General features: G+C 36.5%; 1 protein-coding gene and 1 long non-coding RNA gene across 3 annotated transcripts in view; one reads left to right on the top strand and one right to left on the bottom strand.

The window, feature by feature from the left end:
* Positions 1 to 1,983: 1,983 nt before the first annotated feature.
* LOC108259649 (uncharacterized) lies at positions 1,984 to 5,873 on the bottom strand. Its single transcript, XR_001810968.3, has 5 exons — positions 5,712 to 5,873; positions 5,213 to 5,308; positions 4,788 to 4,933; positions 3,249 to 3,327; positions 1,984 to 2,563 (listed from the first exon to the last, which is right to left on the bottom strand). It is a non-coding gene; the product is annotated as an uncharacterized LOC108259649 (long non-coding RNA).
* Positions 5,874 to 8,646: 2,773 nt separating this feature from the next.
* Positions 8,647 to 13,341, top strand: part of dpy19l3 (dpy-19 like C-mannosyltransferase 3) — a 66,720-nt gene continuing 62,025 nt past the window's right edge. Inside the window, exons 1-3 of one of the 2 annotated variants that reach the window (XM_047151696.2) lie at positions 8,647 to 8,901; positions 11,144 to 11,320; positions 11,414 to 11,541. In XM_047151696.2, coding sequence (XP_047007652.1) covers positions 11,212 to 11,320; positions 11,414 to 11,541 — 237 coding nt within the window. In that variant the 5' untranslated portion in view covers positions 8,647 to 8,901; positions 11,144 to 11,211. The remainder of the gene's footprint in view (positions 8,902 to 11,143; positions 11,321 to 11,413; positions 11,542 to 13,341) is intronic. The other variant, XM_017459307.3, reaches the window with a different exon arrangement.

Genomic DNA, 13,341 nt, shown 5'->3' with positions numbered 1-13,341 from the left:
ACAGAGCCTAGGTGTTTCACAGACATTCCACAACATTAAAATTAACTCTAAATGCATATAAAGTATGATGTGTCGTTAATAAATAAATACTTCAGGATGCCGTGTAATAGAAAATTTGTGTCAGGCTGCATCGCACAACCCTGTCATTGATTACATTCCTATAACTGCTGATTCCATCATGTTTTATTCCTTATTTAATAAATACATTAATTTTTTTTTCTTTCCTCTTTCGGCTGCTCCCATTCGTGGTCACCATAGCAGATCCCTCCATCTGCATATGCCCTTCCTAACGCAACCCCCTCTGTTTTCCAAGCTTGGGCCCAGCACTGAGAGTGCACTGGTTTGTGTTCCCTGACCAGGAATCGAACCTGAGTCGCATACTAGCTACTAGTCCGATCAACTCCAGGTCACTGAGTTACAATTTTTTTTTTTTCCTGTCTGTAAGAGAGGCAGCTTGAAAAAGCAGGAGAGTAGGCCCTTAAGACTGGAGCTGAGGTCTAAAAAAATTAATTTAATAATAAATTAAAAATAAAAGTTGAGGTAATGTGTTAACCTAGTCACTAAATATTAATACATTATATAAAAATGTTGTTAAATGTTATATGAATAATCTTTTATGCAATACTCACTCACTTTCGGTAAAGTCACTCAATCCTTGTCAGGATTGCAGTGGATCTGGTGCTTATCCCTGGAACAAACCCTGAATGGGATGCCAGTGCATGACAGGGCACCATACATATATGTACACACACACACACACACACACACACACACACACACACACACACACACACATATACATATATTCAGAAATAGGAGTTTATCTTGCCCAATCCACATACTGCCATGTTTTTGGTAAGAGTGAGGAAACCCAAAGTTGTGAGGTGCTAATGCTACCTGCTCCACTGAGATCCAACGTCATAGATTAATGGTTCCTTAATTATAGTAAAGTACTGTAGGTACAACTTGCTTTTAAATAGTTTATTGTTGAACCTTAAATGAAAGTCATACTGAACACATTATGCAAAACACCTACATTAGACCCACGTTATTCTGATTGCCACCAAAAAACAACACCGACTTCGGGTTAGAATCACATTTAAACTCTTTTAATGATAAGCAAATGCTATTTCAGTTGAGTTAATTTCATATTATTTGAACACAGTATTTTATATAACATGTGAGGCAAAGTCAAGTCAGTAGTCTGTATTTAAATTTAAAGCAGTCTTTGGTGGATTTAATGCAAATAGTAAATACCATAACCTTGGACTGCAGGAATAGTGATAAGCTGGGGTGAATTGCATTGCGCTTTGGCAAAAAAAAAGGAGGGGGGGCTTCTTTTCAAAGCTTCATGAAAATAGTGTTCAAGGCAAAACAAGAGATGACTGCAAAGGGGGGGAATCACTTAGGGGAAAAAAAGAGAGAACACTTGCGTCAAGTGGCTCTTTTGCCTATTTTATGCTTTTTACCAGATAAATGCAAATCTCATATTTTTCTGTACACAGGCCCAAAAAAACTTGTTTTTGTGCTTGGGTAAGTGGACGGAGAGAAAAACAGACACCATTTTATATCACGGGTTTAAGAATTGCACTCAAGTCCACTGGAAAACGTAGTAGCTTAACTTTAATAAGCCTTGTGCTTTAAATCTCTTACTTCCCCCATCCAAATGTCTCCAGAAAGTGATAGTGTTTGGAATGAGGAAAAAAAGGCTGCAACCTACTTTCTCCTTTGGGCTTATCAGGAACTAAAGCCAGACACATGAGTGCCTTCCAAGAATAAATAAATGTAAAAAAAAAAAAAAATAGTGAGAGAGTGCAAGCCATTAAACATTTACACTTTTCTTGCGCCATAATCCCTCACGCCAGTGAACTGCCTGCCAATTTATTCTCCTAAATCTCTTTGATAATCTTAAACCCTTTCATACCGGCTGCAGCATTCTTTTAATACTTCTCTCCCAACCATGTGGATGCACACATCTTTCTCTTTCATCAGTTTCTGTGTTGAACATCTAAGAATTTCAAAGCGGTTTCACACACAATGGCACATATGCATATCTAAAAGATGCTCTTTAGGCGTTTTATGAACTCTGTCTTCAAGCAGCATGATCCAACATGCTTGAATTTTAAAAATGATTGGGACTTACATGAAGGACACAATAAATTATATCACAGTCATTCTTTTTAATCTTATTTGCCAGTGGGATGTTCAGTGCGTCTCTGTGACGTACTCTGTGTGATCAGTGCTGGAGCTTGTAAAACATTAAAAGCTTGTAAAAGACTAAAAGAAGAATATATTGCCAGACAAATACTGAAAGGCCAGTCATAATGTATGCCCAAACAGTAATGTCATTAAATCGAATAAAGAGGAGTTTTGTGTAGGCTTTAGCACATTAATTGTTCATTAGCTGTGTAAAATTATAAATACATTACTTTCCTCATTATGTTTGTCAGTGTGAAAATCATAAATGTCCAATATTCATCAAATGAATGGACAGGATGTGTCAGTGTGACAGATGGACAGTTCTTACTGAAGCTCTTCGATTCCGGGTATGATGGACAGAGGCCTGAAAAACAAAGCACATCTAAGAACACAACACTCGATCAACAGCCTGATCATGTGAAGGATGAGTAGATTGATGGAAAGCTGACCGAAGGCACATTTGAAGGCGAGATCTATATAGAGATTTGTTTGAAATGCATTAAATGAGCAGTGAAAAACACCTCTAAAAAAATTATTTAAAAATGAGAATATGTAGCTTACATAGCAGATGGTATCATTTGGTACAACTTTATGAAGACTTGGGCACGTCTCGGCTGAATAAGCACAGTTTAAGTAAGTAGAAAATTGTTTCATTTTTTATTTTAAATTGTTTGTTGAGTTTTGGCTAAACCATTCTGATGTCTGATAGTTATTCTTTATCATCCAGGCCTGCCTTTACGTTCACCAACATGCATTTTCCACAATAATACAGCATGTGCATTTTCCCTTTAAGCCATGCATGAGTAAAAAAAAATAAAGAAATATCAACCCTATGAATTTCTGAAAATAAAGTATACAATCGCTACACTAATTAAACATTATATATCTTTATATAATATTTAATTAATCTTTATATAATATAAATATTACTTTTATATTATAAAAGTAATATTAATATATATGCCGAAAACATATATACCAATATACCGAGGCTGCTGAGAGACCAGACTAATTCTGATAAGTGTGGCAGTGAAGCTGCAGGCTCTCACCATGACGATCAGATAGTCAATCTCTGTGGTGTCTCTGTAAGGACTCAGGCTGTTCCACACAAAAGGATGATACGCTTTCCTGCACAAAATACATGCAGAGTGTGTTTGAAGCTGGAGATGAAGCACTGAGACAAGAACCCCCAAAAATATTGTGCTCTATTTCAGGGGTATGTTTACCAGCAATGAGTCTACTGCTATTTTTGAACATCAGAATTTCTTTCACACTTCTCACACCAACTGTAATGAAAGTTGTGGGTTTATCAGAGACGTAATGAATAAATCATGATGAAGCATGCTGTTATGGGAAAATAAGCAACAATGGTGGTGTAATACCCCGTCGCAAAGCGGAGTTACTGTTTCCACCCTGAAGTTGATTCTTTTTCAATAACAGCATGTCTGGAAATGTTTTATCCTCTTATACCATGGCAATTTGCCAAAAATTGCAATCTTTTAAATAATAAAGGATGACATACTTTTTTTTGCCCATTTATAGTTCAAATTAATCTTGTGGAAAGTCCACAAAAAAAAAAACAAGTTAGTTCCTGTTATCACTTATGTTATAGCATTCATGCCCTCAACAGCCTTTCTTTTTTCTTTTTGTTGTTAATAAGACAAAAGAAATGCAGCTTGTTTCCAAAAAATACAAATAAATGCAAATCAAACCTCCTCTGTGCTGAAGAATTACTTGTGAGTATTACTGTAAATACTAACACTAGAGGTTCCTTCCATAAATGCTAAATAAACATCACTTTACAGAAAGCTTCACAGTATCAACAATTGTGGGTTTTTCTTTCTTTCTTTTTGTTAACAAAATCTGTTCAATTTTAGGTTTAAATTAGTGTCTGCCATACACATGTATGTGTATACCCTGTGAATTAGCCATGTAGAACAACTGTTTTTAAACAAGCACATTGATATATATATATATATATATATATATATATATATATATATATATATATATATATATATATACAGTAACATATAATATATCCAATGAAATGTGACAATTTTCACATTTTCAAAGACGACAAAAATAAATGCCATATTGCACTCTGCCAGCAAAGCAAATTTTACATTACTTTGTTATGAACATGGCTAGAATATCTTTAGTCTTGTTAATATGACTGCTCTTAACAAAATTCCAAAACAAGACAAAAACTCTTGTATGCTTACTTAACAATGTAGAGATACTACTTGTCTTATTTTAATTTTTAGTTCTTTAAAAAGTGGTCTACTCTTTTGTTAATGTAAATGGATTTTTTTTTAAATGTTTTATACTGGTATACTATACTAATCTTCATGGTAAAAGTATTTTAGATTTTATTATCATATCGGTATACTGTTATACTGCAGTTCAGAATATTAATAATGATTAGAAAATAACTAAGAAAAGCATTTGTACGTCACAAATAATATTCAATGCATCTTAATTTGTCCATAAAGCTCAAATATTATTAACTGATTAATTTCCTTTATCTGTATGTTCACCAAATCTCTGTACAGTGGTAGAGAACTGTTGAGATATTAATGTCTGACCGTTCAGGGCGAGTGAGAGCATGCCGTTCTGAAAGTCTCTGCATTTCTGCCTTGATCTGCTCCAGCTTTTCTTTAATAATCCAAGTGTTGCTCATTTTTCTGGGTGTGGATCCCAATACGCTACTATAGCTCTTTCCTCTGCTTTCCTTTGGATATGGAAAAAAAAGGGAAAACATTTATTGTTTATTATTAATCTTATTAAACAAACTGATCTATTTCACTAGTAGTCTTGGGAAGCTTCACTAGCTTTTCTTCTGGATTCAATCACATATTCTGCAACAGAATCACTCTCACTCATAACAATTCATACATATTTTTCCTATGATCAGCTTGAAAGATATACAAAAATATCTGCACACACTAAGAAGAAATGGTTTCTGAATTCTCTTGCATAAATTGTGTGTAACATGAGAAGCCTCCTTTACCTAAAGTGTATATTTCCTCAGGTTTCTCTTCAATCGATTCCACAGGGAGAGATGTGGTGTTGCTGTTTTCGGTTGGACGGCTTGTTCTAGATGCGTCTAAAAACAGAATGAGAGTAGACAAGTTTGCTTGAAAGTTACTCACATAGTCAACAAAGGCGTTGCACAGCTCACAGCCAATGTATTACCCTTAGGGTTTAAGCTGCCATCCTCTACTACAGCCAGAATTCCTGAATTATTAACATTATCTTTTCTCATTAGCTGGTCCACCAAAGATAAGCAATTCAATTCAGCATTTTCTATATAATCAAATTCCAACAACAAACTTGTTGATAATTGCGTCATTTCTGTAGTGGATGCTAAACTATTAGATTAGAAACTATGCTTTAGGACAATTTACAATATATATATATATATATATATATATATATATATATATATATATATATATATATATATATATATTTTTTTTTTTACCAAGATAATAAATCCTGTCTCATACCACTGTTTTCAGGACGCGTGCAGCTGTTGCTTGAGGTGCTTCTTTCACTTGAAGATAAGGATGAGTCTCATAAGCTTTCAAGTGGAATCTTTTAATTAAAATATTCAATGTGCATTTATTCTGACAGGTAAAAGTGCTCCGTTTCAGTAATGGTGTGTTGCTGTCGTGTCTACCATGGCAACAGTTGGCAAGGAGCAATCTGTGTTTGGCAAGTACTTAAGTAGCGCCTCCAACTGATTCACTAAATTGTGCAATTTTTCCTACCAAGGATAGGGTATTATATTTTTGAAGTATGACGCTGTAAATGTATGTCACTACTGTTTTTTTTATTATCATTGTAACTACCATCATCATCACAGCCATGACCAAATTAAAAGCCTATGCAAGATTTGATCAAAATTCAAACTACTGTGTTCGAGCACGTTTTATTCATGTATGCAGTACTACTCTCTACCTGGGGGGTTGGGACATTGACTGTGTTACTGCGTACTACTATACTTGTCCAATTTCTCTAGACTCACTCAGTACAGTGTGATAATTAAATGTAGACCCAACAAAGGGGTTTTTCCGTTCAGAAACTCACTCAGAAAACTGGATCTGGTAACATGTACAGCATGAACAGTGTGTAGTTTTCATCAGTTGAATAAAGGAAGGGTTGTAGTTGTACATTGGTGCAGTGGATAGCATTGTCACCTCACAGCACCAGGGACCCTGGTTCAATCCGCAGCTCAGGATACTGTGTGTCTAGAGATTTGCATGTTTTGCCGTGTCTGTGTGGTTTTCCTCCAGGTTCTCTGGTCTCCTCCTACCACCCAAAAACACAATGGTAGGTGGCATAGCTACTCCAAATGCGTGCACTGTCATCTGAGATAGGCTGGGTTTCTATGTAGAATGTAGTCCAATCTTGATCCGGTATTCCCTGGATAAGCCCCGGAATCAACATGACCATGCCTAGGATAAAACAATCAGCTCGGCTCAACCACACTCAGGACAGCCAGGAACCTTGGGGCGATTTTTGATGACAGCTTGACCTTTACAGACCACATTTCAACAACTGCACAGTCCTGTAGGCTCATTCTGTATAACATCAAGAACATCAGACTCTCTCTCACCGAACAGGCTATACAGCTACTAGTCCAGGCTCTTGTCATATCAATACTGGACTACTGCAATGCACTACTCTCGGGCCTCCCAGCCAGCTCCATCAAACCCCTTCAGATGATTCAGAATGCAGCAGCATTCCTCATCTTCAACCAGACCAAAAGGACCCATGTTACACCCCCCTTCATCTCCCTCCACTGGCTTCCTGTAGCCTGCCGTATCAAATTCAAGGCCTTGATGCTCACATACAACACCTTGTCTGGAACAGCACCACCCTACCTCAACACTCTCCTGAAGGCTTACGTTCCCTGATGCAATCTGCGATCGATTAACGACTGACGCTTAGTAGAGCCTACTCACTGTGGCCAAGGTCCCTTTTCAGAACCTTCAAACTAACCGTCCCTCAGAGGTGGAATGAACTTCCAACTTCAATCCGGACAGCAGAATCTGTCACTATCTTCAAAGAACAGCTAAAGACCCACCTCTTCCGTGAACACCTAACTAACCCCTAAAATGCCAACCCCATTTACACCTCTACTCTGTGCATTTTGCTTTCTAGAACTCAATTAAAAGATCTTGTAATGTAGCACTACTTGTATTGTTCTCCGCTTGATATATCGTTTGCTTGTATTTCCACATTTGTAAGTCACTTTGGATAAAAGTGTCTGCTAAATGAATATATGTAAATGTAAATCACTGTAGATAGATGGATGGAAAAAAGGACATCAAAACCAAGTAGACCATGTCTTTCCAGCAAGCCTCAGGACATATAGTCAATGTCTACTTTAAAAAAAAACACACACAAAAAATAGCTTTCTTTTGTCTTCAGGTGGTTTATTATGGATGTCAACTGATATCATGGACGCCGATTCTGTTAAAGTTTTTTAAAGGGTCACAGATTATATCCCAGTCTACACAAAATACCACAAACCTAGCTTCAAACGCCTCCCATGCAAACATGTTCACTCTTACCTACCTGAAATGCATAAATAAAGACATTTAGACTTGGCCTTGACCACTGAAACTTTTTCATTAAGAGAAACTGAATTGACTACAGTGTCTCAGTAATGTCTACTTTATCTTGAAAATGGACTAGTGATATGTTTTGAATGCTTGAAAACGTCCTGTCTGGAGAACTAGCAGCTAAGTATGAATTGTAAACATGCAGTAAACCGTATTGAGGGAAGCTGTAGGCTCCTGTGGAAATAAGACACTTGTTATAGAGACTACAAACACAGATTTAATAACTAATAAACTACCAGCTCGGGGTACAACATGAAAATATTGCTCACTTAATCCAAATTAAGCTTATATTAAGTATGAGAAGAGCCCGCTAACAGTGGTCGCTTTCTCACAGGTCGCTATGGCTACAGCTAAACTCTCATACTAAAGTACTCAGTAGTATGTACTCATATAGACTGCCACTAATAGTCGTGTTCTCAAGGGTTGCCATGGTTACACCCAAACTACCATACTAAATAGTATGTCAACATAGAATAGCTCTTAATATTATGTTAAAATGCCATAGACTACTATTTAAGTAATTAATACTTCATACTAACATACATACACACTCCTTTAATACTAACTGATATGACATATGCTATGCTCTCGCTATTTGTCTTAGTATATATGTAGCAAAGTAAAATGAGAGTATATATTCAGCAGTATCTTGCGTGTATATATAGGAAGTATGACATTTCGAGTAAAACCACAGATACGCAACAAGAGAGCATTTAAGTATTTATTTATTTGTTTTTAAACCAAGACTTCATTTTCATTTCCTCTTTGATTAAGTCTGGCTTTTCTTATGGGACGCTTGTGAACCGTCCCTTGTGTGTTTCCACGTGGCGCTGCGCTATTGTACGAGCTCGGTTCACCGAGGAGGGAAACAAACACAGCGTCAATCGGACACTTCAGGCATGATAACCTGCGCATAATGGAGTTTGATCATCGTTAGGAGCGAAGAGAAGACGCGTTGCACTTAAGATCATTCCGGCTGCTTGCTTCTGTCTCAGACTCACAGCCCTGCGAAACGAGGAGGCGTTACCAGATATCCGACAACCTACCCCGAGCTCAGAGGAACAGGGTGAGACGCGAACTCGCAGGCGAATTGTATCATTATTTTAACCGATTCAATTGCATGCGAAAGCTGGGACACCCAAAGGCGCGGTAGCAACTGTGATAGTCATGCGGGGATTCGATGTAGTTCTAGCGGCGGCGTGAGCAGGAAAGAGCGGTGCGGTGAAAAAGGCCTGCGGATGAATGGGAAACACAATCACAGAGATGCGCGCATACACATATGATATGATATATATATCTCATATCTCCCTGCTTGCAGTGATGTGGCACTGGGTGTCAGCTTTTGCATCATATTTAGAAGCAGGTTGCTTTGTAAAACAACGCATCAGCTATAAATCGCATGTAGCCGCTAAAAGACAAGCCATAGCTTCAGGATAACGGTCTTTATTTGCAAGCAGAATAACACATGTATATTGTTTGAAGTTGCTTTCCAATTTTCCTGTTAACCCCGAGTTCATTGACTCATTATGCGCTTCAGATTGCATCATTAGTGTTTATTCTTTTCTGAAAAGTGCATTATGGGAGTTCAACATCCATTTCAGTGCATTGTGGATCTCTGGGTTGTGCTGGATGTTGTACACTGTGCTTTCTGCTATTGAAAACTCTTTTCAGGGGAAGGTAGCTAATGCATGCTGAAGGCGCCTGATGACGCCACAGACTGATCTGCATATTCAGTTCATCGTTGTGATTATTTGCATATCAAAAACGTGTTACATGAAGAATAAAGAATTTCTGAAGACAGAATAGAAAGAGTTTTAGCAGAATAGAAAATAATAATAAGAAAAATTTCTTTCTTATAAAAAGATGTCCTTTTAGTTATGGCACCACAAGCTATACTTATTTACAAAACCATGTCAAACTATTTACATATTTACAAAATGCTAACAGTTATGAAATACTAATAATACCCAATAATTTGCCCAATAAAAATCCAGCAGCTGTGATGTGAGCTGAAGAGTTGTATCGGATTCTTGACAGTATCTAATGTCTGCTCAAAAATGGCTTGATTTTTCATTAGGGGTGTGTGTGTGTGTGTGTGTGTGTGTGTGTGTGTGTGTGTGTATTTGTATTTATGTTTATAGGTGGTAGGCAATTAAGGTCACAGTTACAATAACTTTGTACACCAAAGAGACCTTTCTAGTCACTCTGAAAAACACCAGAAGAAAGATGTCTAGGGTTCCTGCTCACCTGCGTGAACGTGCCTTAGGCCTTCTGCAGGGAGGCATGAGGACTGCAGATGTGTGCAGAGCAATAAACTGCAATGTCCGTAATGTAAGACGCGTAAGATGGTGCTACAGGGAGACAGGAAGAACAGCTGATCTTCCTTGCGGTGGCAAACCACGGGTAGCCATGTGTGCCCCCCAGACATGATTGAGAACTTGCAAATACCTTGGTAGAAGAGTGGAGCAACATCTCACAGCAAGAACTGACAAAGCTGGTGTAGTCCATGAGGATGCGATGCACTGTAGTACTTAAAGCAGCTGCTGGCCACACCAGATACTGACTTACTTTTGATATTTACTTACTTTTGTTACTTTTAATATTGACTCCCACTTTGTTCAGGGACTCATTATTCTATTATTTTCATTCATTATTACTATTATTTATTTCTGTTTATCAAATGTCAGTGAAACTTGTTCAGTTTATGTCTCAGATGTTGAATCTTTTTATGCTAATACAAATATTTACACATGTTAAGAAATTTGCTGGAGATAAAAGCAGAATGTGATAGGATGTTTCTTTTATTCTTATTTTTTTTATATATATATATATATATATATATATATATATATATATATATATATATATATATATATATATATATATATATATAAATTATTTATTTATTTATTTATTTATTTATAGGGTTTACTGGCCTGTATCAATACATCAAGTTATCTTGAGATGAGACCTTAAATAATGTTTGATTATTTGACAACATAAGAGTATATATCAATATCAGGGACAAGAGGGTGTTCTGACAAACTTCACATTGTCCACCTTGTTGTTCCATGTTTTAAAATTGAATCTGCATAAGTATGGTTGAAAGGAGTAGTGTGACTTCTCTTTTCACATTTTTTATGAAATGAAACATTTGAGGAAAAAAGTATAGGGAAAGCATTTTAAAAAGTTAAAACAAATAGAAGCATGGCAGTATCAGTTGTAGTTTTGTATTGTAGAATATGAAAGAAACCCCTTGTGAAAGTAAGTGCATTATTTATAAAATGAAATTGTTGTTCACTTTTCAGGATATTTATCATGGGTCTGTTATAAGAAGCCTCCGTCTCTGTGTGTGTTCCAGGATCTGTTTTCAAACATGACTGCCCTAAGACAGAGAAAAAGCAGTAAAGTGAAGGAAGTGGGTCTTGAACCTCGGAGTCAGCGGTGTGAGCATGCAGCTGGTAACTTAGATAAAACAACTTTTGGTCAGTGTCATTTTCCTGATTTTAAATAGCAGTGTCTAAGCATTTAATGTAGCATGGGGCAGTATCATGATGTAATTATATTTGTGATTTCAGAAGGCACATCATGGTGGACGGTGTTGTGTGTTATCATCGGTTCTATAGTAGGAGTTAGTCTGGGCCTGCTGTGTTGCATCTATGTGGCTACACTTCATGAAAATGACCTGTGGTTCTCCAATATAAAGGTGAGCTTTCAGTGTAATATAAAGCAGTAGATGGTACTGGTTTATGTACAAAGCACTTCATGGAAAATCACTTCAATTATATTAATAAAGAAATATTTTAGTCCAATAAAAAAGAGGAAATTTAATACGCTAGGCAGCCCAGAAGGTTTTTAAGTACCTGTTATATTAAAGTTTGTGTTTATTATTTAACCCTTAAATGTATGAGTATTTTCCAGCTGTTCGTTATGTACATCAGGTAGTTGTTAACCTGGCACTAACACACTTTTTTAACCTGGCACTTTTTTTTTTTTTTTAAACAATGTATTGCAGTTTTCCCACTATTGGAAATTAAAAATGGGGAAGAAAGTGTTACATCAACTGCACGATGGCCTAGGAAAACCTATCAGTTGTCACTGTGGCTGAATTCTGATGAAAAGCCAAAAATGACATAGAAATTATTATTATTATTATTATTATTATTATTATTATTATTATTATTATATTTTATTTAAATAATTTTATGAATAATTTTACAAAAACATGGTGGAAATGTTTTTCTTTAGGCTACGTTCTAATTTATTATTTCTAATAATACGGTCTACTTGCCTTGACTATCTGCCTCTTAAGCTCACCTCAGATAAGAAGGCAGTTTTAAAGGCAGTGGTAAAACAGTCACTCTGCCTTAAGATGTCTAAAGCCTTGCTAGCTGTTAAGTTCTTGTCCGATACCAGTCACAGAACCAGAATTTGGAGCCTGCACTGGCTGATTCCTCTCGTCTGAGCTCGGGAAGAAGTCACATCGATACAATCGTTCAATGAAAGCTTCTTAGTTTAATGATACAGAAGCATAGTATATTATACACAGAAATATTGATAAAGAATGATAAATGTCAATTGAAACAGGTTAAAGATAAAATCAGAACATCTATTATGTAGGTTTGTACCAGAGGCAAAGAAGAAGAACCAAGAGAGGTAGTGAGGGCGAAAGATGGGGTGATTAGGATGCTCAAAACAACACATACCAAGAACACAAAACAATGTGGTTCCAGTACATCGTGACACAAACCAGAGACCTTCAGAATTGAGACACAGAGACAATGCTATGAAACTCACTTTCCTCACAGAATGGATGCCAAGCTTTGATCAAGTTGTTGGGTAGTTACCTGCAAGAGCAAAATGGACATAATCATAATCAGCTCAGTTTATAATCAGATATCAGCTGTAAAAACATCTGTAATGCTCCTGCACCATCACTTCATCATCAAAAAAACATCGGAGAGATTACACGCTCTGTACTGATGACAGTGGACCAAAAAAAGAATATAAGTGACCTAATAAGAAGTCATCATAAAGATGTTTTGTTTTTGTTATTTCATATACTTAATATAATTGACCCTCACTATAAAGGTATAAGTCTTTACATTTTGGCATTAATGTTTTTTCCCCCATATGTAGAATAAGTTATAAATTTAGAGGTAGGTGGGGCATCTTTCAGTGGAATGGGAGTGGAATCAAATACAGTCATGTGAAGAAATAAGTACACCCCATGTTTGGACAAGGAAACATTTTGAAACAGTCTTTGAAACAGTGCCTATTAATAAATGTGATCCACTCTACCAAAGGACACATAAAATTGACATTTTGTAGTAATTTTCACAATTTAAATGACCAAAAAAAACATTAGTCACATGGAAAAAGTAAGTACACGCCTACATTTATCACACTTTCAAATCCATAATCTGAGTCAGGTGTTCAAGATCAGGTGCCAGTGATTAGAACCTGCTTAGGGAGTGCAGGTGGAACCTGTCTTATTTATACTCCT

Source organism: Ictalurus punctatus, chromosome 27, assembly GCF_001660625.3.
Source record: "Ictalurus punctatus breed USDA103 chromosome 27, Coco_2.0, whole genome shotgun sequence".
Lineage (NCBI taxonomy): Eukaryota > Metazoa > Chordata > Actinopteri > Siluriformes > Ictaluridae > Ictalurus > Ictalurus punctatus.
This window is presented reverse-complemented; position numbering and strand designations above follow the sequence as displayed.